General features: G+C 34.3%; 1 protein-coding gene and 1 pseudogene across 3 annotated transcripts in view; both read left to right on the forward strand.

Moving 5' to 3' along the window:
- The window catches only part of DNAAF4 (dynein axonemal assembly factor 4), a 94744-nt gene that overhangs the window by 60710 nt on the left and 12302 nt on the right, over nt 1-21732 (forward strand). The window contains exons 5-9 of one of the 3 annotated variants that reach the window (XM_020981336.2): nt 22-167; nt 899-1008; nt 15896-16049; nt 19699-19804; nt 20582-20652. In XM_020981336.2, the coding sequence (XP_020836995.1) occupies nt 22-167; nt 899-1008; nt 15896-16049; nt 19699-19804; nt 20582-20646 (581 nt within the window). In that variant the 3' untranslated portion in view covers nt 20647-20652. The remainder of the gene's footprint in view (nt 1-21; nt 168-898; nt 1009-15895; nt 16050-19698; nt 19805-20581; nt 20653-21732) is intronic. The other 2 variants (XM_020981330.2, XM_020981343.2) reach the window with 2 other exon arrangements.
- Nucleotides 11466-12345, forward strand: LOC110209070 (protein MEMO1 pseudogene; annotated as a pseudogene).

The following is a 21732-nucleotide window of genomic DNA, read 5'->3' on the forward strand; positions in this document are numbered from 1 at the left end:
TTGTTAATATTCTTCTTGAAGGAAACAGTGCAAGAACTATATTTTCTGAGACGTTAAAAGATGATTGTGTTCCTGCTCCTCGATCCATTGGCAATATTAAAATCCAGTTTACCCCTCGAGTTTTCCCAACTGCTCTCAGAGAATCTCAAGTAGCAGAAGAAGAAGAGGTAGAGATAACTGTCATTGTCTGTGTTGACCATTACCATCAGAGAAAATGTTTCGTAAATAACTTATTTCAACCATTTATCAGAATTCTACTACTACTGAGTTTCTTAGGTTTTCACTAAACCAAAGAAATTACTGTTTATTAATGATTGTTAATGATAGGGGTAAATAGAATTTGTAGATTCTTGGCACTAGAGTGCTAGTGACATAATATTCTATTTCCACTACTTCATGTTATTTAAAAAGGCAAATTGGTCATGTTTACTACTTATTTTACTAAGTGTTGGTTTTGCATCGTATCTATGATGAGCTCTTGGTAGGTAGGTTAAAGTTGGTAATAATGCATATTTCATTTTTTTGTCATCTCAGAAATAATATAACTGTACTTTCTCAGAAAACCCTGAGCCTTGCTTTAAGATTTCTGATCTATAATTATACAAGCAGAAAGGCTTGCATTTAAAAATTTTTGTTTTTAAAGTAGATACTTATGCAATTTGATTAGGAACAATTTTAGATTCCTAATAAAGGTTGAAAACTAGACTCAATTATGATAACATTTCTAAATCTCAATCAGTAATATTTGTAAAAAAATATTATTTTGGGGTAGAAGAATGAAATGTTAACACCATCACCATCAGATAATATTTATTAGGAGGAAAAGGGAAAATCTGAAAGGAATTGTTAATGAAACCAAAATATGAGTATTGTTCACAAGATTTATTTCTTATCACAGTGGTTACAGAAACAGGCAGAGGCACGAAGAATAATGAATGAAGATATTCCTGAACTCCATGATTTAAAAGAAGAGGAAAAGAATCCAGAGTGGTTGAAGGACAAAGGAAAGTAAGTTTGAACTCTCTTTGAAAAATTTAAAATAATTTCTTGAAGATCTTGCATAATATTTTCTGGTTAATTAAATACTTTGATTCCTAGTTAAGAGGAGAAACTCTATAGTATATGCAAAAAATAGAGACCTTTGTAGAATTATGTAGTTTAAGTAGTTTCTCTAATAATTGGTATTTATCTGTGCTTCAGTTCTTCAGTCAACAAGCATTTTTTAAGAGCCCATAATGTCCCAGGCACTGTGGATACAAAGAAAAAAATTGAATAGTCCCTGCCCTTGAGAAAATTCTTTTCTATCGACCTTAACCAATGCCATCGGTACAAGTGGCCCCAAACCCATGTGTATGACTATCCTAGAATCTCTCATCAAGAGCAGCTCCACTCTATCTTCCTAGAAGAGTTACATTATATGTAGCATTTGTGCCTAAAAGATGTCAGGTTATTTACATGAGTTTTATTTATGATGTTGCCTTTTTAAAATTATTATTATAAACAACATCTGTGGACAAACACAAATTTTAATAAATAAGAACAAAAAAGATTATGAAACAGTCGTATTTGAAACCATACACTTCTTTTGTTTATGGTTTAATTTTTAAAATATGCACATTAACTTGAACAAGATGTCCACTTCTGAACTTTTTTTCTGTATATTCAACAGTTTTTGTTGTTGCTATGGATTGGTTGACGGAAAAGAAAAGAGCGTATGTGTTATATTTAGGTTCAGAACTATTAGGGTCACATATTTGTTGTATTTTGCATCATGCAGTTGGAATGGTTTTCTGGACCAGTGGTGTGAAACGCCAATAGAAATAGGGAGGAGTATGGGACGCATAATAACTTTGGGAACCACATATTAATATTACCTGTGTTATATTTTTATTTATTTTGTTAAACATTTTCCAATTATAATTTTATGTGCTTCAGCTGCACTGAGGAATGTTGCACAGGCCTCGTGTTTTGACACCTCAGTTCTAAACCATGTAGTCAAAGAGCTCTTAGTAATAGACATGACCTGGGAGTTTTTAGGCTTTCTCAAGAGGAATCTAGGCAGTAATTTCTATTTTAGTGTCTGTGTATAAAATGTTGCAGTTAAGAGATTTTTTACCTCAAGGAAGTAGTGCTCAAAGAACCTTTTGTGTTCTTAACAAGATAGGGACATAACATGTTGTTTCAAGGATCCTCTGATGTAGGATCTTAACAGTTACAAATTTCTAAGCAAACAGCTTTAGTTTCTTGTTACATTCTCAGAACAAATGGCTTGTGGTTCATGTTTATCACTCTTTCTCTTATTATGTTCTCTTATTATCTCCTGTTATATATACCCACAATGGATCTTGGAAACAGCTTGAAGCCTTAATTTTACTGATTCTGTAGAGTTCCCTTCTCTGTGCCTAATCAATGCCATGAGATTTCTTATTTCTTATATTCTCTATTCCCAACTATAGGGTGTGTGTGTGTGGGTGTGTGTGTGTGTGCACGCACGTGCGCGTGCATGTGTGTACAGTTATATATATGTGTATATATAACGTATATAGCGCTATATATATATACACATAGATATACATATCTATGTGTGTATACACACACATGCGTACGCACACACATACACACACACACACACACACACACACACACAGAATACTGTTGAGCCATAGAAAGAAGTTTTCCATAGTTTAAAGCAAACTAATCTTTCTAGCTGTTTTAGTCTGTGTGGAATTGGGGGGGAGTATTTCTGGAATCGCTATAGGGCCTTAGAATCCTCTGTCAGTTCATGGATAAAATGTTCATTTGCCATCTCCCTTTAATGGACTCCATAACTGATATCACTATTCTTGAACATATGAATTATTAAAATCTTGGTATCTCCACTGGTTAGGAAATGGCTGATTTTTGTAAGTGTTGAAGAGCTGATTGAGCACATAGTATTTTCTTAGGTTTTAAAATTTATATTTTTTGTTTCTATATCACTCCATTTCTTATATCTCTACCCTGCCCAGAAAACCACCCATTATAAAAAAAGGGGAGAAAAAAAGCAGTTCAGAAAATTAACCAACACACCAGTCAAATCTGACAGCATATTCAGTGTTCAATATCCATAGTCCCCCTACTTCTGAAAATAAGGAAAAATGGTATATTCTTACATATTTTAGGGCTATACATGGTCGTTATAGTTACACAGCATCAGTTATGTTATTTGTTATTATTGTTCTTTCCATTTATGTTATTTTGTTTTCCTGGTTATGCTTGCTTCACTTTGAATCAGTTTATAGGTTTTCCCATGACTCCTCAAATTCTTCATATTCATCACTGTTTATAGTATGGCAATATTCTATTACATTCACACACAATTTGATTAACCATTGCTCAGTGATGGGCATCTACTCTTGTTTTCAATTTTTTGATACTAGAAAAAGTACTGCTGTAATTATTTTAGCATGTATTGGACCTTTCTTTCCATTATTACCCTCCTTGAGGAATATGCCTGGTAACAGCATCTCTGGGTCAGAAGGTATAGACATTTTAATTACTTTTTTAAAGCATAATTCTGAATTGCTTTCCAGAATAGTTGGGACAGTTCACAGCTCCATCAATACTTCATTAGAGTATATGTCTTTCTACTAACATTGACTATTCCAACTTTTATCACCTTTGTCAAGTTGCTGAATGTGAGGTAAATACTCAAAGTTGTTTTGATTTTGATTTTGATTATTAGTGTTAGGGGCAGGCTTGACATCAGCATTCTGTGACTACAGGTTCAATTTTGTGATGAAATAAGGCATTTGTGGATCGTCGAACGATTAACAAAAGGAGGTTTAGTCAGCCTTAACGTAACAAAGACATGTGACTAGGATACAGTAGCACTTAGCTCCCATAGTTACAGTTCCCTTCATCTTCATATGGAGATCAAGGTATGGTGACAGTCATCCACTTACTCTGTGGGTGGGCACCAGTACCATGTGGGTGGGCCTTACACACCCTAGGTGACCAGGAAACCAAATTAGCACAGCCAGGAAGCTTTGTTAGGGAATGCACAGCTAGAGTCTTGCCCCATCCTTGGGCTAATAAATAATAAAGCCCAAGCTTTGTTGTCTTTTAAGAGAAGAATCTAGGCTATCCTATGGTGTAGGGGGCAACCCTAGTAGGTGTTAGTCCTATCCCAGTTAGTGATTTGGAGCAATTTTTCGTATGGTTGTTTATAGTTTGTAATTCTCTTGAAAAATCATTGTTCATATCAGTTGAAGAATGGCTTTTGGTCTTAATATATTTGTATTAGTTTCCTATATATTTTGGTTTTCAGGCCCTTATCAGAGACATTTATTGCTAAGATATTTTTCCAGTGAGTAGCTTCTTTCCTTATCCTAGTTGCACAGACTTTGTTAAAGCAAAAACTTTTAAAAGTCATGTTACCAAAATTATGTTTTATTTTTTGTGATTTCTTGTATCTATTAATTACTTGAGAGTAGGGTTTATTTATTTATTTGTATGTATGTATGTGTCCCTGATACCTAGCACAGTGCCTGGTATTTAGCAGGCACTTAATAAATGCTCGTTGACTAATTGATTGGATCATATAGTTAATAATTCTCCCACTAGCTTTAACTGTGAAAAATATCTGATCTTGTTCTTTTCTAATTTTTAACAGTATAATCTTGTGTTTTCTTATTCAGTCAAGGAATCTTTTAATCTTGCAGCTACAAGGGAAGAACCAGACCCTAAGCATGCTAATGGGTGCCATAACCAACCCTTCCCCAAGTTAAGTAAAAGCCCTAATTTTGTAGTTTTTCACACTGGTTTGAAAAGATGAAAAAATGAGAAAGCATAGTACAGAGTAGAGTACTGTAGGTACAGTTGGGAATAAGTAATATATTAACAGGATATGGTTATGGCACAGTGAGCAGGAGCTTTCCATTATTATAACATAGATGGGAAAGACAGTTTCCCATAGTCCTTCAATGTCTCAACTATACATAGCTCTTTGCAGTTATGATCAAACTCTAGCAATAAAAACTAAGGCTAGAAGCCTGACTCTACCCTACCTTTCTATCCTTATTACAGTAGTTTCACGATGCATAGTGACACTGACAAACTCTCATAAGGCATTCCATTGTCTCCTGCAAGTATAAGGATTTTACTGTGATAGGGGAAAGAAGAGCATTAGCATAATATTAAATTATCCTTTTAGGTCTAAATCTGACGGTTATAGACTGAACTTTCATCGGCATATTGAGACGAGATTCCTCCACTGTGTTTGATCTGGATAAAAAGTCAGAGATCCTTTTGGAAGAGTCAGTTTGTACATTATAACTTTAAAATATTTAAGTGTTATAATAGCCAGGGCTGGAGTCTAACAGAAGTGGATGTTTTCCTATTTAAAATGGAGAAATAGAATAGGGAGTTTTTGCCAGGGGCCTGTCACGGTTGTCCCCTCAACCTTTTTAGCATTCTATATCCACCTGAAACTGGTTTGAATATGAGTATACAACTCAGAATTTCTAGTTGGATGGCCTTTGACATTTTCCCCTTATATAGGGATTTGCTGATATGTCAACATAAACATTTTTTCCAGGATCAAAATGAGGTCACAGCAAAAAACAAATTAAATTTACTGACCGAGGAGAGTCTTTCTTACACAGCAAATTCCAATGGTTATAATTAAAGCTAGATGCAATCATCTTTAAGTTACAACATCAATACTAGCAGATATTGCTACTGGTTTATAGTTGTAATATAATATATGATAGTGACTCAATATATTCACCTTTTATACTAATTAAGCTTGTACAAAGTCTTTCTAAAAGCTTTCATCTGTTCCCTTATCTTTCTAATTTTCCAGCTCTGATTCATATAGACATAACCATATCAAATACCTTTTGTTACACATTCCAAACTAATTCAGTTATCAGAATGAACAATCACAAAAAATAAAATGATACTGGATATCACAAATTAATAATTTAAATACTTCATAGACCAGGAGTTTTTAACTTACAGTCTGCGAACTTGATTTGTTTTAATATTTTGATAATTTTACTTCAATAGAATTGGTTTCCTTTGTGTTCCTATGTATTTTATTTTATACACTTAAAAAATTATTTTTAAAAAATGTCTATGGCTTTACCAAATGGCCAAAGACATGAAAAAGGTTTAGAAAGCTTGTTATAGGCAACCTGTTTCACATTTTTATTATGTTCCAAATATTTGCAGTTCTTATGGACTTCATTGTTTTCGAGATAAACTCTTTGCTTCCTTATGCTCTGGTTTATGCTCAAAGGTGGCACTGCCTGCTTATCATAGCAAAAGAAAAAAATTGTTAAAAATCATAGGATCATAGATTTAGAGCGGAAAGGGACCTTAGAGGCCAGAAAATCTAAAGTAATTTAGCATCAATTCAACTCTCAATAAATAGTTATATAATAATATTAATTAGCATCCTAACATTATGTGTGGTAGAGGGGAAAGGAGTTGTAAGTGTTGAAGGATGGGAACAGTACTCAGATATCTTTAGATACTTTGTATGGAAGGAAATTATTCAAATAGATAAGTTCTAATCCAGCTTTTTAAAAAAATCCACATCACCTTTTAGTCACAACTAATCCGAAATTTTAAAATCCCAAAACCAATTTTTAAATCACCATGTTAAGAAGACCATGACCATTTTGGTTGTCAAGCTTAAAATTCATGAAGACCTGTCTGCTTCAACAGGCACACTCTTGTAGATACAGAATTAAAAGTTAATGAGATTTTATTTCCTTGTTGAGACCAGGGGTTCTTGATTTGGGGTCTGTGAACTCGATTATTTTTGATAGCTGAATTTCAATATAATTGGTTCCGATTTCTTATTATGTTTTCCAAAACAAAATTAACTCACTATGTTGTATACATCTGAATATTAAAATGTCATTTGCCAGAGGGAAAGGGTGCCATGTTCCAAGATAAATGTTTGTATTATGCAGTGGATCCAATAGACGGTTCCCAAGTTACAGCATCTGTGAGACTAAGCACAAGTCATTAGTAGTCAGCCCAATTTGCTTATAATGGTTTGTAAGAGGCTGACTCAGGTTTAAAGACATAGCTTCTTGTACAATAAAAATTTGTGAAATAGCTCTTTGAGTAATTGAAAATAAACAAAACAATAATAACCATTGTTACACTGTCTTACAGGTTTCACAACCCTTTACATGTGTATTATTACATTCAGTCCTCACAATAACCTTGTGAGAAAAGTACTACAAACTTCAAGTGAAGAAATGTAGGGTCAAAAAGTCAAGATCTGCTCTTGTCCATAGTGAACAGGCATCAAAGGGAGGGTTTGAAGCCGGATCCCTTAGTCCAAGCCTGTAATTCTTTTATTGTCTTCAGTATTAACATTATTAATATTTGAGGAGGCTAAAATTCAAAATGCTGTTACATTTTTAACACTGTAAGTGTTGGAATTGGTATGTGTCTAGCTTATCCTTTTAAAACGTATTTCCTGAAGCATAGTTCTAAATTCAAGAGGGACTTTTATGCAATATCAAGATTTAAAATTCTTCAGGCCTGTTTTTTAATAGGAATTACATCTTCAGTTATCAAAATTTTCTATTTCATTTATTTTTACATTTATATTGAGAACACCCAGATCCAGTCTACTTTGATAACTTAAGAATACCTACTTGCCAGTTTCAAAGTTATAGATGTATAGTTATAGCATTTCAAATGACAGCATTTAAAATTCTAGTCCCCTTGTTATTAGCTCTCCAAAGATGTATACTAATGTCATGAAGCTTTTTCTGCACGGGGTCTAAATGTGAGATACTGTAAATGCATCTATTTGTATGTGACAATTATGTAATTTTTGTCAAGTGTCAGAATATACTGTAGTGCCTCCTTAACAATATTCATGACCATTTGAAAGAGACCAGCCTAATAATCTTCACATGAAAAACTAAATTGATGATGTCTTTTGTTTTAACTGTGACATGCCAACCACACATGTATCAATTGATTAGCAAGCCTTCATTGAATAAGCAATGTTGATGGACAGTGACCAGACACTAGAGTTGCACTGGAGGAAGAGAGCAAGTTGGATTACATTTGGGATATTGCCCAGTACTTTTTTTTTTGAGTTGCATAACCTGTTATTAGCATCTAAAATAAAAGGTATGTGTTGTACGACACGAGTGATAACTGAGTAAACTGGAGATTGATTAAATTCTAGTGCAGATCATTTATGCACGCAGTTTTCATTAACCAAAAAAAACTATTTTATTTGTTTACAATTTCCCAAACTATTTGAAAGTTGGGTGTATGTGCCCAGGTCTGCAAAGAGTACAGATTTAAAATATGGTAAATGCTTTATGGGTTACATTTGAAGGATCATCTTTGATGCCAGCCTTCTTTCCTGCTATTTGTCTAAACAAGAAAAAATTTTATGAGCTGAAATTGAGGAGGGCCTATACTTACTAGAAAAGAAAAATTCTATTAATTTTATCATTCAATTTTATTTCATTTTCAGCTCTGATTTCTGTCCCTCCTGCCTCCCTTCCCTTATCAAGAGAGCAAGAAAAACAAAATCTACTTACAAATATGTGTAGTCAAGAAAAACAGATTTCCACATTAGCCATATCAAAATATGTATGTGTATATGTATATGTATATTATATACATGTACATGTATATGTACATGTGTATACATGCATATATACATATACATATACATATATATTTGCTTCGGTCTATAGTCTTAAGTCCATTCACCTCTGTCTGGAAGTAGGAAGCATTTTTCATCATGAATTCTCTAGAATTATGATCGGTTATTGCATTCATGAGAGTTTCTAAGTCTTTCAGTAGTGTTATTACTATATGAATTGTTCCAATTCTACTTATTTCACTTTGCATAAGTCTTCCCAGGGCTTCTCTGGAACCATTCTCGTCATCATTTTTTATAAGGTACAGTAGTATTCCATCACATTAATATACTGTAATTTGTTCAAACATCTTTCAAATGAAGTACACCTCCTAAGTTTCCAATTCTTTGCTACCACAAAAATGGCTGATATAAATATTTTTATACACGAGCCCTCCTGTTTTTCCTTTGATCTCTTCAGGGTATAGACCTAGGAGCAGCATTGCTGGGTCAAATGCTATGCACAGCTTAATAGCTTTTTGAGTATAGTTCCAAATTGTTATCCAGAATGTCTGGACCAGTGCTCCATTGGCAGTACATCATTGTATCTCTCTAGACCCTCCAGGATCTGCCACCTTCCTTTTATGTCAGCTTTGCTAGTCTGAGGGATGTGTGGCAGTACATCAGATTTATTTTAATTTGCATTTCTCTAATTATTTAGAGACATTTGTCTAATTACTAAACACTTAGAGCATCTTCACACATAGCTTTTGATAACCTGGATCTTCTCTGAAAACTACCTATTCATATCTCCCTACCATTTATCAGTTAGGTACTCTAAGTCCTATAGATTTGAATGAGTTCCTCATACATCTTAGAAATGAGACCATTATACAGAAAATTACTCCAAATATTTTCCCCCAGTTTCCTTATTCTCTTCTAATTTTAGCAGCATTTGTTTTGTCAGAAACTTTTTGATTTTATGTAATCAAACTTTTCCATTTTATCTCCAATGAACCTCTCTATCTCTTGTCATAAACGTGTCCTGTTGCCATGTATCTGACAGGTAATTTTTTTTCCATGTTCCTCTAATTTGTTTGATGTAAGTGTCTAATTCATGTACCCATTTGGAGTTTGTGTGGTATAAGATGTTGGTCTATACCTAATTTCTGCCACATTGCTTTCTAGTTTTCACTAAGAGTTTTTGTCAAAAAAGGAATTTTTGCCCCAATAGCCAGGATCCTTGGAGTCATCAAACACTAAACTACTGTGCTCATTTATTTATCTTTATTCTGTACCTAAACAGTTCTGCAGATTAGCCTCTCTATTTCTTATCCAGTACACCAAATAGTTTTGATGATTATAGGTTTGTAGTATAGTCTGAGATCTGGTACTACTCAGTACCTTCTTTTTTTAAATTATCTTTATATTCTTGATCTTTTGTTCCTTTAGATAAATTGCATAATTAGTTTTTTCTCTTGTTGTTTTTTGTCCCTCGTTTTCAAAGAGGACCATGGTATCAGGGAGGTGATGCCATGATATGCAAGTGAATTGGATTTAAGTGAGAGAGGGCTGTGCAAAGTCACCAGCCTCTAGGGGCAGCTGGGTGGTGCAGTGGATAGAGTATCGGCCCTGGATTCAGAAGGACCTGAGTTCAAATCCGGCCTCAGACACAGCTTAGTAGCTGTGACCCTGGGCAAGTCACTTAACCCCATTGCCCAGCCAAAAACAAAAAAATAAAAATAAAAACAAAAACAAAAACAAGCAAAGTCACCAGCCTCACTTTCTCCTCCAGAGCCATTGGGGTCCAGATCAGGACAACTGCAGATAGTCCTGGATGCAGTGGGAGACCTTGGACCTTTTGAGCTAAGGCTTCTATGTTTGTTCTCTTACCCACTCATTTTTTAGGATTATGTTAATTTCCAATTTTTAATCTTTGCTTGAGAGGCCCTTTTTGAATATAATTTGTATTACGTTATGGTTGCTAAAAGATGCATTTAGTATTTCTGCTTTTCTGAATTTGTGAGATTTTAATGCGCAAATATACCGTAGTATGCTATAGCCTACTTACACAAAGCATACATCAGTTCACTATCCTCTTAAGTGCCCTGCAATTTTGATTCTTCAGAGATTTTGGTGTTCTGTGATTCAGAACCACACAGCAGCACCAGGACACAGTTGTTTTGTTTTTTTTTAAATTGCATGTGTGTGTGCCACTGAGAAGTTTGGGATGATAATAGGTTCTGGCCTGGGGCTGCCTTGGCTACAGTGCCTTATCCCCTCCCTATGCCATTCCTGGCGCTTGTACACCAAAGGCAGCACAGGCTCCAAAATGTCCAATGAAGTTGTCTGCCAGGAAATCAGTTGTGCTGGGAGTTGATGCATAGCCTCAAGTTCTCCAATGAATATACGACTAGAAGGTTGACTTTTACAAGCATAGTCCACAAAAAGACCTGCTAGAGTCATTTTTTGTAGGATGTACTTACTGTGGGTCTTGTGCTCCACATGCTGTAAAAAAAAAAAAAGGATTCATCTATTACCAAGCAAATATTTGTCCTTGGGCCCTCCTGTCATGTGCCCCATCTTGATGTGTACTTTTCAATGTGGAGATTATGTATGTATATACATATATGTATATATACATGATGTATGCATGTGTATACTCTCACATATAATAAATATATTTTTATATCACAAAGATAAAATATAATATATGACATTATTAACATGTATTTATTTATATGTTCTGTATGTGTTACATATGTAATATATGAAAATATTCTGTGACATTTTGTTGTATAACATGACATATAATGTAGATTATATAACATTTCATATACACACACACATGTATATATATATTTACACACTTCTATATGACCTTCATATTGCTAAAAGATTTATAGAGAATTATGGAATATAGGAATGCTTGAGTTTCATGTCTCTGCAGACAGATGAAGAGGGACACGACATTGAAATGGGTTTTCCTTATAATGTTGAAGCCATAGAAATCCATAAAGTTGAGTTAACCATCATTCCTATGTTGGTTGGAGCTTTAATAGCATTAAAAGAACAGGAATTTGGAAGATTCCTCAATAAATAGCCTTTTTTTTCCCCAATTGTGTCCAACTCTTTATGAACCTATTTGGGGTTTTCTTGGCTAAGATACTGAAGTGGTTTGCCATTTCCTTCTCCAGCTCATTTTACAGATGAGGAAACTAAGGCAAACAGAGTTAAGTGAGTTGCACAGGGTCACATAGCTAGGAAATGTCTCAGGCAAGATTTGAACTCAGGAAGATGAGTCTTCCTGACTCCAGGCCCAGCACTCTATCTACTATGCCACCTAGATAAATAATAATCCAATAAATATCTAGTGGGTCTTTATTAATCTCTTATGGTTTCTTCCAGTTTCTGTCACTGGGGTAAAATATTCTGTTATAGTTAATATCATGAATCCCAGGAAGAAATTTATAGATCCTTTGAATATATAGATAAAGTGTTCATGAGCATTATAGAACAATTAGACATTATATTCTTTAGCAATTACTTGAAGAAATGCAATTAACATAATGTTTGGAAGACACTCCATCCAGCTATTACTAAATGCTATCACAGAGCTCTAGAAGAATATGAAGTTTTTGTTTTTAAATTATGCTTAGTTGAGCCAATATCAAAACTGGCAAGACTGTTCAGTGGGTTATGCAGCTAAAGTACTGAGTGTTCATTGAAGCTTTGATTTCTTAGGAATGCTACCTGTATATACTCATATACTCTAAATGGGGTCCCAGCCTAGTGTTTACCAAAATACAGTTCCTAGTCTTTGGGAATACTGGGACTTCAAAATTAACAGAACTCTAGAGTTAGTGTCAAGATGGAGGGATATCAAGAAGAAGTACAGCTTAGGTCCTCCACTATATATTCACCACAAAGATCTAGAAAATGTATCAGATTGAATTCTGATCAAGAAATCTAAGAAAAAATCACAAGTCATTTTTCCAGTCGAGATTGGCTTAAGGGGGCAGCTAGGTGGCGCAGTGGATAGAGCACCGGCCCTGGATTCAGGAAGACCTGAGTTCAAATCTGGCCTCAGACACATAACACTTACTAGCTATGTGACCCTGGGCAAGTCACTTAACCCCATTGCCTCGCCAAAACAAAAACAAAAACAAAACAAGATTGGCTTAAGGAGATAGATCTGTGGACACTAGGGATGGGGTCTAGCTAGGAGTGTTCCATGTGCCAATTCTCAGGGATTGAAAGAGTGCTGAGACTGGGTATGTAGTCAGGGAGCATCAGAGCAGGAAGAGATCCCGGGGATCATTGAACTAGCACAGTGTACAAGAACAGGTACTATCTGGCATCTCTTACCCATATATCCAAATTGGACATAGAGGGGGATCTGCACCTAGAGGTAGCAGTGAGTTCAATTTATGCCTTAATATGTGGTCAATTTTGTGAAGATTCCATGTTCACCTAAAAAAATAGCTATACTCTTTTCTGTTCCCATTCAGTATTCTCCATAGGTCAATCATGTCTGACTTTTTAAAAGTTCTATTAAGGTCCTTTCTTCCCTCCTTCCTTCCTTTCTTTTCTTTTGATTATTTTTTTTGTTAGATTTACCTAAGTCTCAGGGGTGTGGGTGTAAATTGAGGTCCCCACTATTATAGTTTTATTACTTATTTCTCCCTATAATTAATTTAACTTAAGAATTTAGATCTACATGATTTGGCACATACATGTTTAGTATTGATAATTCATTGTCTATGGTACCTTTCAGCAAAATATAGTTTCCCTGGTTATCTTTTTTAATTAACCTGTTTTTGCTGTTGCTTCATATGGAGTTATGATTGCTACCTCTACCATTTTTTTTACTTTAGCTGAAGCATGATATAGTATTCACCAGCCCCTTATTTTAACTCTATGTGTATTTTTTCAACTTCCATTGTGTTTCTCATAAATAACAAATTGTTGGATTCTGGTTTCTAATCCATTCTGCTATCCTCTTCCATTTTATGGATTAGTTCAACCCGTTCACACTTACAATTATGATTTTTTAGTTGTGTATTTCTTCCTATCCTATTCTTATGCTTTCCCTTCTCTTTTTTTCTTAACCACCTTGAAGGGTTCATTTTACTTTTGACAAATTTCTCCCTTGATCCACCCTTCCTCTTATCCTCCCTTCTCTTTTTCTTAACCCTTTTCTCTGTTTTCTCTTTAGGTATTTCTGTACCCAGCTCTATATGACTGTGTGTATTCCTCCTTTCTTTGACTAGTTCACATAAGAGTGAGGTGTAAGTGTCATACCCCCAACTTCTCCTTGTTGTATGAACTTCTTTGCGCATACCCCATTTATATAAGGAGATAATTTCCCCCATTCTTCTCCCTTTACCCCTTCCCCAGTGTATTCCTCTTCCTCTCCCTTTCTTCTTTTGAGATAATCAAAAGGCCTTCTTTCTAATTAAACTCCCTTTATGATCCCCGATACTGATAAAGTTCAGAGGGGATTACATATATTATCTCCTCTCATAATATTTTAAGCAGTTTACCCTTTTCTGCTTCTCTTGGTTCCTGTGTTTGTATGTTACATTTTCTACTCAGCTCTTCTTTTGATAAGGAGTGCTTGAAAGTCCTTTATTTTGTTAAAGATCAACTTTTTCTCCTGCATGTAGGCTTATACTCAATTTTGCTGGGTAAGTTATTCTATGTTGTAAGCCTGGATCTTTTGCCTTCTGGAATATCATATTCCAAACTCTCCCCTCCTTTTAATGATTGATCAATTGATTGGTGACTCTTGAATCTTGTGGGATCCTGACTATGGCTTCCTTCTTTCTGGCTGCTTGCAGTACTTTTTCTTTGAACTGTGAGCTCTGGATTTGGGCTGTAATATTCCTGAGAGTACTGCTATAGGACTTGGGAGAATTTCATTGGTTCATGGGAACTTCAGTTAAGGTTTGACACAGACTAAGGTGATTGGGCTAAAAACTATATGCCTTATTTTATTTTTTGCAGTAACAATATCACAAACATAATGCCTCACTCAATGTCATCTTGCTTTTATTTTTTGTTTAAAATAATGATGGCTGACTTTGTGAGTCCAGTATTAATGGTTCTGCATTCCATTATTGCAAATAATATTGGACAAATAAGACTAATGTCATATTAGTACAATGCCTGGCATGCATTATATGCAAAGAGATGGGTTCTTTAATAAAAGCTTATTGAGGTGAGCAGGCAGACTTCAGAAAAACCTGGAAAGACTTGAATGAATTGATGCTGATTGAAGTGAGCAAAACTAGGACAACACTGTACATAGTAACAGCAACTTTGTACAATGACCAACTTTGTTAGACGTTGCTCTCCTGAGCAATACAATGATCTAAGACAATTCCAAAAGACTCGTGATGGAAAATGCTATCCACATCCAGAGAAAGAACTATGGAGTCTGAATGCAGATCGAAGTGTACTGTTTTCTCTTTTTTGTCGGTTTTTTTGGGTTTTTTTTTGTTTCTTGTGGCTTTCCCCCTTAGTTCTGATTTTTCTTTTACAATATGCCTAATGTGGAAATATGTTGAATATGATCATACATGTATAGCCCATATAAGATTGCATACTGTCTTGGGGAGAGAGGTGTAGAGGGAGGAGGGAAAATTTTAGAACTCAGAATCTTATAAAAGCAAACGTTGAAAATTAAAAATAAATAAATAAATAAAAAGTTAAAAAAATGCTTATTTATAAATGCTATTAATGGTATGTCTTTCCATTGCACTTCTACTTTTGGCAAAATATTTCCCTTTTCATTATTCTTCATTATATCCTCATTAACTAGCAAAGTTTTTTGAACATATTAAGCACTTATATGTTTATTTTGAGTTGTATTCACAAATGTGTCATTCTGATACTTTATTTATTTATTCTTTTGGCAACTGGGGTTAAGTGACTTGCCCAGGGTCACACAGCTAGTAAGTGTCAAGTGTTTAGTCTGCAGCCGGATTTGAACTCAGGTTCTTCTGACTTCAGGGCCAGTGCTCTTATTCACTGTGCTGCCTAGCTGCCCCATTCTGATACTTTTAAAGGTGACACAATAGACCTTCACATTTTATTTCACTTATATATTGGGCATTCCGAAAGTCTTGGTGCAGTTTTTATCTTTTTTATTTAAAGAGAATTTCAAGACCATTGGCCATCTTAAAATTAAATATTTATTATGAATATCTTTATATTCCTAGTTAACCTAAATGATTCGTTACCTATTCTTCTTTTTAATTGTCATTTCATTAGCAAATTGTTTGGAAGAGAAAACTACCTGGCAGCTATTAATGCTTATAACTTGGCAATTCGATTAAACAACAAGATTCCATCTTTGTATCTGAATCGTGCTGCTTGTCACCTCAAACTTAAAAACCTACACAAGACAATTGAGGATTCTTCCAAGGTAGATTGTCAAAATAGTTTATGTTGTTAATTTCCTATTTATTTATAGCTTTTCATGATAATTACATTCCATGATAATTTCAAATAATTGAGTTTGCTAGGACTCATTAAATATTTTTAAAAATAGAGTAAAAGCTGATGGAGGTCTCAAAATTGTTAGAAATTTGCTGATCTATGAAATCAGTAAATCTATAAAAGTAACATATTTTTTGTATCGATCTGTCATTTTGTGAATAAGATCAAAAACTTGTCTGTAACTTATAGCCTTTGGGAATTGTTGGTGTTTTAAGAGGTTAAGAGATGTACCCATGGTCACATAACTAATACATTTTATTAATATTATAGGATAATAAATTTTAGAGCTAGAGGAGATCTTAAGGATAGATAGCTAGTCTTTATTTTACAGAAGTAAGTTGATCTGCTAAGGTCACAGGGGTAGTAAATGGCAGAGCTGGGATCTGAATCCAGGTCCTCTGACTCTAAATCCAGTGTTCTTTCTACTTTGTTATGCATAGAGATAGGACTTTAGCCTGGGTTTTCAGGACTCTGAGGCCGTCCCTCTATTACACAACGCTGCTTCTCAACAAAAATACATACATTCATATATATGTGTGTGTGTGTGTGTGAAACTAAGCACTTCAGCTACTTAACATCCAGCACATACTGAATATCTCATATGTGCATGACACAGTGATGAAAAAAAAAAGACATTATCTTTGTAAATTTTTGAAACCTGCATGGGAATACTGAAGTGTAGAATGTAACCCCAAATGGGGTCATGAAGCGTTGAACACAACTGAAATGACTGAACAACAACAACATAAAGTTTCTGAGAAATTAATGTACAATAGAAATTATTTTATTTGGACCAGTATTAGGATTCATCCAGGACCATCTGGGCTCTGGAAAGCAGCCAAAAACAACTCATCTGGAATAATTTTCTTTATTGGGGGGCACAGCTGGAGAACAAGTTCATTGTTAGGGGTGGGGTATGCTACTTCCTGTAGGCTGTAAAGAAATCTACCAGCCACATTAATATAGAAGCAGGTGGCCTATATGTCAAAACAAATTGGCCCATGTTCCATCTCTGATCTACTTGAAAATGGCCCAGTAGTTCATAGTCATTTTGTCACCAAAGATGACAATGTAAACAATTTGCCATATATGTAGCATTAAAATCCTAATTACAGATATGGTCACAAGCTGCATTTTATATTTGCAACATAGTAAATGTTTATTATTATTAATTGAAATTATTGTGCTACATGTTTGTAGAAAAGTATTATATTACCTGCCTTATCAGTAAACCATATGATAATATCAAGTTTCTGCCATATGTATCAATGACATTAGTTTCACAGTATTTATATATCTATGTAATATGTGAAGCTATAAATAACTTTATTATTTTTATCTCAATCTATGCATTAGTTGTTGGAAAATTACAATTATATATAGACATGATGTGATTCACTCTCCCTGTTTTCCTGAGTTCAACAGGACATATACAGAATAGAAACTGCTAGGATAATTATTAGTTTTCCTTTTCTCTGGTTACAATCTGGCAGATATCTTACTGTCTGCCAGGAACTGTGTTAATAGCAGCCATTTCATTGCTAGTCAGACTCCTCAAATTAACCATTTGAGATTCCAGAATAAAGATATATACAGAATGAAAACGTGCATCTGGAATAAAATATGCCCTTGTTGAATATTAATAATTGATACTGTACTCTGCATTTAAGCATGTCTACCAGAAATGATTTTATTTAGTTTAACATTAATCCACATTCAAGCCATTTTTAGTTTGAGGAGAAAAGTATACTAACTAGCATAATTCTCCCATGCTCTGTGACAGGATTCTTTGCTTCAAGAGTTTAGGTAACATTTATAGGACTCTTAAACAAGGAAAAGATTCAGAATGTATCTTGGGTTAACAGAATTTGTTGAACAACCCAGTTGCCATCTCATTCCTCTTGGACCATGCCCCATGAGAGAGCCAATGCTTTTCCATCCCAATGATCTATAGGAGGTGGTAAGAGTGCCAGCCTTGGGTGGAATGGAATGGGGGTAGACCCTACTGTTCCTACAGGGGATATAAAGAGGAGATTGCCCTTTAGTCCATTCACTTTTTTTCTTTTGTCCTGACCTACTGCCCACCTTTGCAAGGAGCTTTTCCCAGGAGTTGGGAAAAGGCTTTAGAAAAAAATTCCTTGATATTATCAGTTAAATAAAATTTTAAATATGCTTCTAAATTATGTTTCAGGAGAGTTCAAAAAAGCAGGAGTTGCACTGATGCTATCAAGAAAAGCAAAAATAAAAATTCCCAATTTCAAGTAGATAAACAGAGAAACAACATTATTAGGAACAACATTAAAGGAACCATAGACAATAAATAAATATCTATACTGAACATATATGCACTGAATGACATAACATCTAAATCCTTAAATGAAAATTTAACTGGATTGCAAAAAGACATAGTAAATAATTGTCAGAAATTTTAATGTTCCTCTCTAGAGTGACACAAGTCTAAGAGAGAATGAAAAATTATAGAATTGAACTATTGGAGAATTTAGAGCTAAAAAGAATTACAGTGACTGTCGAATGGGAACACTAAAGAATTTAATACATATTTTTCAGCACTGCATGATACTGTAATAAAACTATACAAAATGTTAGGGTATGGAATATTTTAAATAAATGTAAAAAAGCAGAAATGCTAAACATATCCTTTACACCATAATGTAATAAAAATACTAATTAATATGCAGAACACAAGCAAAAGATAAAGACTTAAATGGAAACTTAATAATGACATTCTAAATAAAGAATGAGTCAAAGAACAAATTATAGAAGCAATAACTGTGTAAAAGAGTGATATTGATGAGAAAACATTCCACAATTTCTTGCATACAGCTTAGATGCAAAAGAAAATATTTATCTCTGAAAACATACATTAACAAAATAGAAAAAGAGGATTAATAAATTGAATATGAGATTTCATTTTGAATATGATTTCTAGTTTTAAAAACTAGAAAAATCAACAAACCCAAACAAGTTTATAAGAGCCCACACATTTTAATATAGTTCATTGAAGATCTGATGACAATAGATTTGGAGTTGGAGGATAAGAGTTAAAATCCAAGCTCCACCATTTATTAGCTACATAATACTGGCTAAATTATTTCCTCTCTCACAGACTTAGTTTCCTCATTTAAAAAATAAAGAGGTTGAACTAAATGATCTGTGGCCTTTTCCAGTTCCAGGTCCTGTGATCCCATGATGTACCTTATTCTATCAACTGAGCAGCACAAAGTAACACAAAAGGTTACAATGGTAATTTTAACCCAGCTATACAATGAGGAACCCCAAGAGCTATAGTTAGATATGTTTTGAATCATAAACCATATCATGAAAGAAATGTTCTTGTTTATGTTAGCTTTATATTCTGAACAACTGAGGTTGTTAATTTACATAATAAAGTTAATTTCTCCCCTGTCCAGGTGAATAAATGGGGATGGTGTAGCCAAAGGTAGTATGAAGATTTGAAGTTAGTTATGAATTTAGGCTTCTGGCCAGGCTTTTGTTCAAGTTTATATGGGAAATCCTTGGCCCTTATATTTATTATGTGTTTTTATTTTCTTAAGGCCCTGGAATTACTTACACCACAAGTTGCAGACAATGCAAGTGCAAGAATGAAAGCTCATGTGCGGCGTGGAACAGCATTCTGCCAACTAGAATTATATGTAGAAGGTAAGTATTTGATTTAGTAGAATTGGTCTTATTCCCAAATTAAATTTTGAATTATGTAAATCTTGATTTTAGAATAATGATTATTCATTTGCTTTTTGTAGTTGCCAACTTTTCTTCAAATACATTTTAGTTCAATTTAGTTTTTTAAGAAAACAAAATACAAATGAACAAAAAAATTTATATAAAAATATAGATAATAAAAACCTAGACTATAGCCAATAGTTATTTAGCATCTTTCTACAATGCAAAAAATACAAAGAAGGAAGTACTTGCCTTATTTGACCATAATCTGTACATATGTGATCAGATTGGATACAACAGAAAAATTCCACTACTCTGATTTGCCATATGGTTACTACTTTTGAAATGCTTGATTTGAGACAACCACATCTACAATCTACCCTCTACGTATAGACATGTAGGTGAGAAGAAATTAAATTATTATTCATAGAAACTCAGGTAATAATAACTGGCATTTATTTATATAGCACTTTATGCTTTACAAAATGCTTTATATACATCATCTCATATAAGTCTCACAACAGCTCTTTGAAGGAAGAGACTATAGGTCTTAGTGCCCCATTTTACCAAAAAAGGATATTAAGGGTCAGAAATTTGGTAATGATCACAAAGCTAAGTATCAGAGGTATGATTTGAAATCAGATCTTTGTGACTGCAAGGCCAGCAGTCTGTTTATCCCATGTTGCCTCCACCAACCCAAGGCAAAATTCTGAAAGAAGCAAAGTTTCTCTTTCAGAATGTTCTTCTTCTTCCTAGATGTGGTGTGGTTCAGTGGAAAGTGCTCCAGACTTGATTTCAAAAATACATGGGTCACAGTATGACCTTGGGTAAGTCATGTAACCACTGATTCCAATTCCTACATATCCAAAATAAGGTGACCAGATGGTCAAGTTACTTCTAGTTCTAGAGCTATAATCCTAGGATCCTCTGGCCCTTTTCCTATTTGTGATGTGGTACAGTGGAAAGACGATTGTGCTTAGATTTGGGAAGAACTGAGTTCTACTGTGACCTTAAGCAAGTCATTTAACTTATCTGGGCTTCAGTTTCCTCATCTCTAAAAGGAGAATAATATTTGTATTGCCTCCCTCAGAGGGATATGGTATAGAAAGCACTGTGTAGATGATAAAGTGAAGATAAAAAAATGTTAACTATTAATATTTTCTTTCTCCACAAGAGGTAATCAACCCAGGTAATCTGTCATTCAAATCCTACTCTGATACTGCCTCGTACTTTCTTTCATGTTATCCAGTTGAAATTTACTTGTTCAATAAACATTGATTAAGCATATACCATGTACAGGATACTGTGGTAATTGCTGAGAATACTAAAATTAAAAAGGTCCTTGCTTTCAAGGAACTTCTAATCTAATTTCAAAGAGGGAATGAATGCCACACATGAAGTAGGTATCATATAAGGTAGACTACGATAAGGGGATGGTAGAGATCACTTTCAGCAGGTATACTTAGAGAGGCTTCATGGAGAAGATAGTACCTAATGTGGGTCCTGACGGAAAAGGATTTTAATAGGTAGAGTTGAGGAGAAAGTATATTCCAGGCATGGAAGATGGCCTGCATCAAGGCATGGAAGCAGGATGGAGCAAAACAGTATCAGAGACAACTTAAGAATAGAATGAATAAAAACTAGAAAAGTAGATTAAAATTATTTGTGGAGAATCTTAATTTCCAACCTAAACTATTTCTCCAGTAGGGTAGTATGGAGCCACAGAAGGTTTTTAAGCAGAGATTAGACATGTATTAGGAAGGTCAGTTAGAGAAGGGAGAGGCAAAAGGCATGAAAACGAGTTAAAAGGCCATTATGTAAGTCCAGGTAAGAGGTAATAAGTTTTTGAACAAGGATGATGACAGTGTAAGTGGAAAAGAGGGAAGATATTTGAGAGATTGAGGAAG

This window comes from Phascolarctos cinereus, unplaced genomic scaffold, assembly GCF_003287225.1.
Source record: "Phascolarctos cinereus isolate Bilbo 61053 unplaced genomic scaffold, phaCin_HiC Scaffold_3;HRSCAF=262, whole genome shotgun sequence".
NCBI classification, from domain to species: Eukaryota; Metazoa; Chordata; class Mammalia; order Diprotodontia; family Phascolarctidae; genus Phascolarctos; species Phascolarctos cinereus.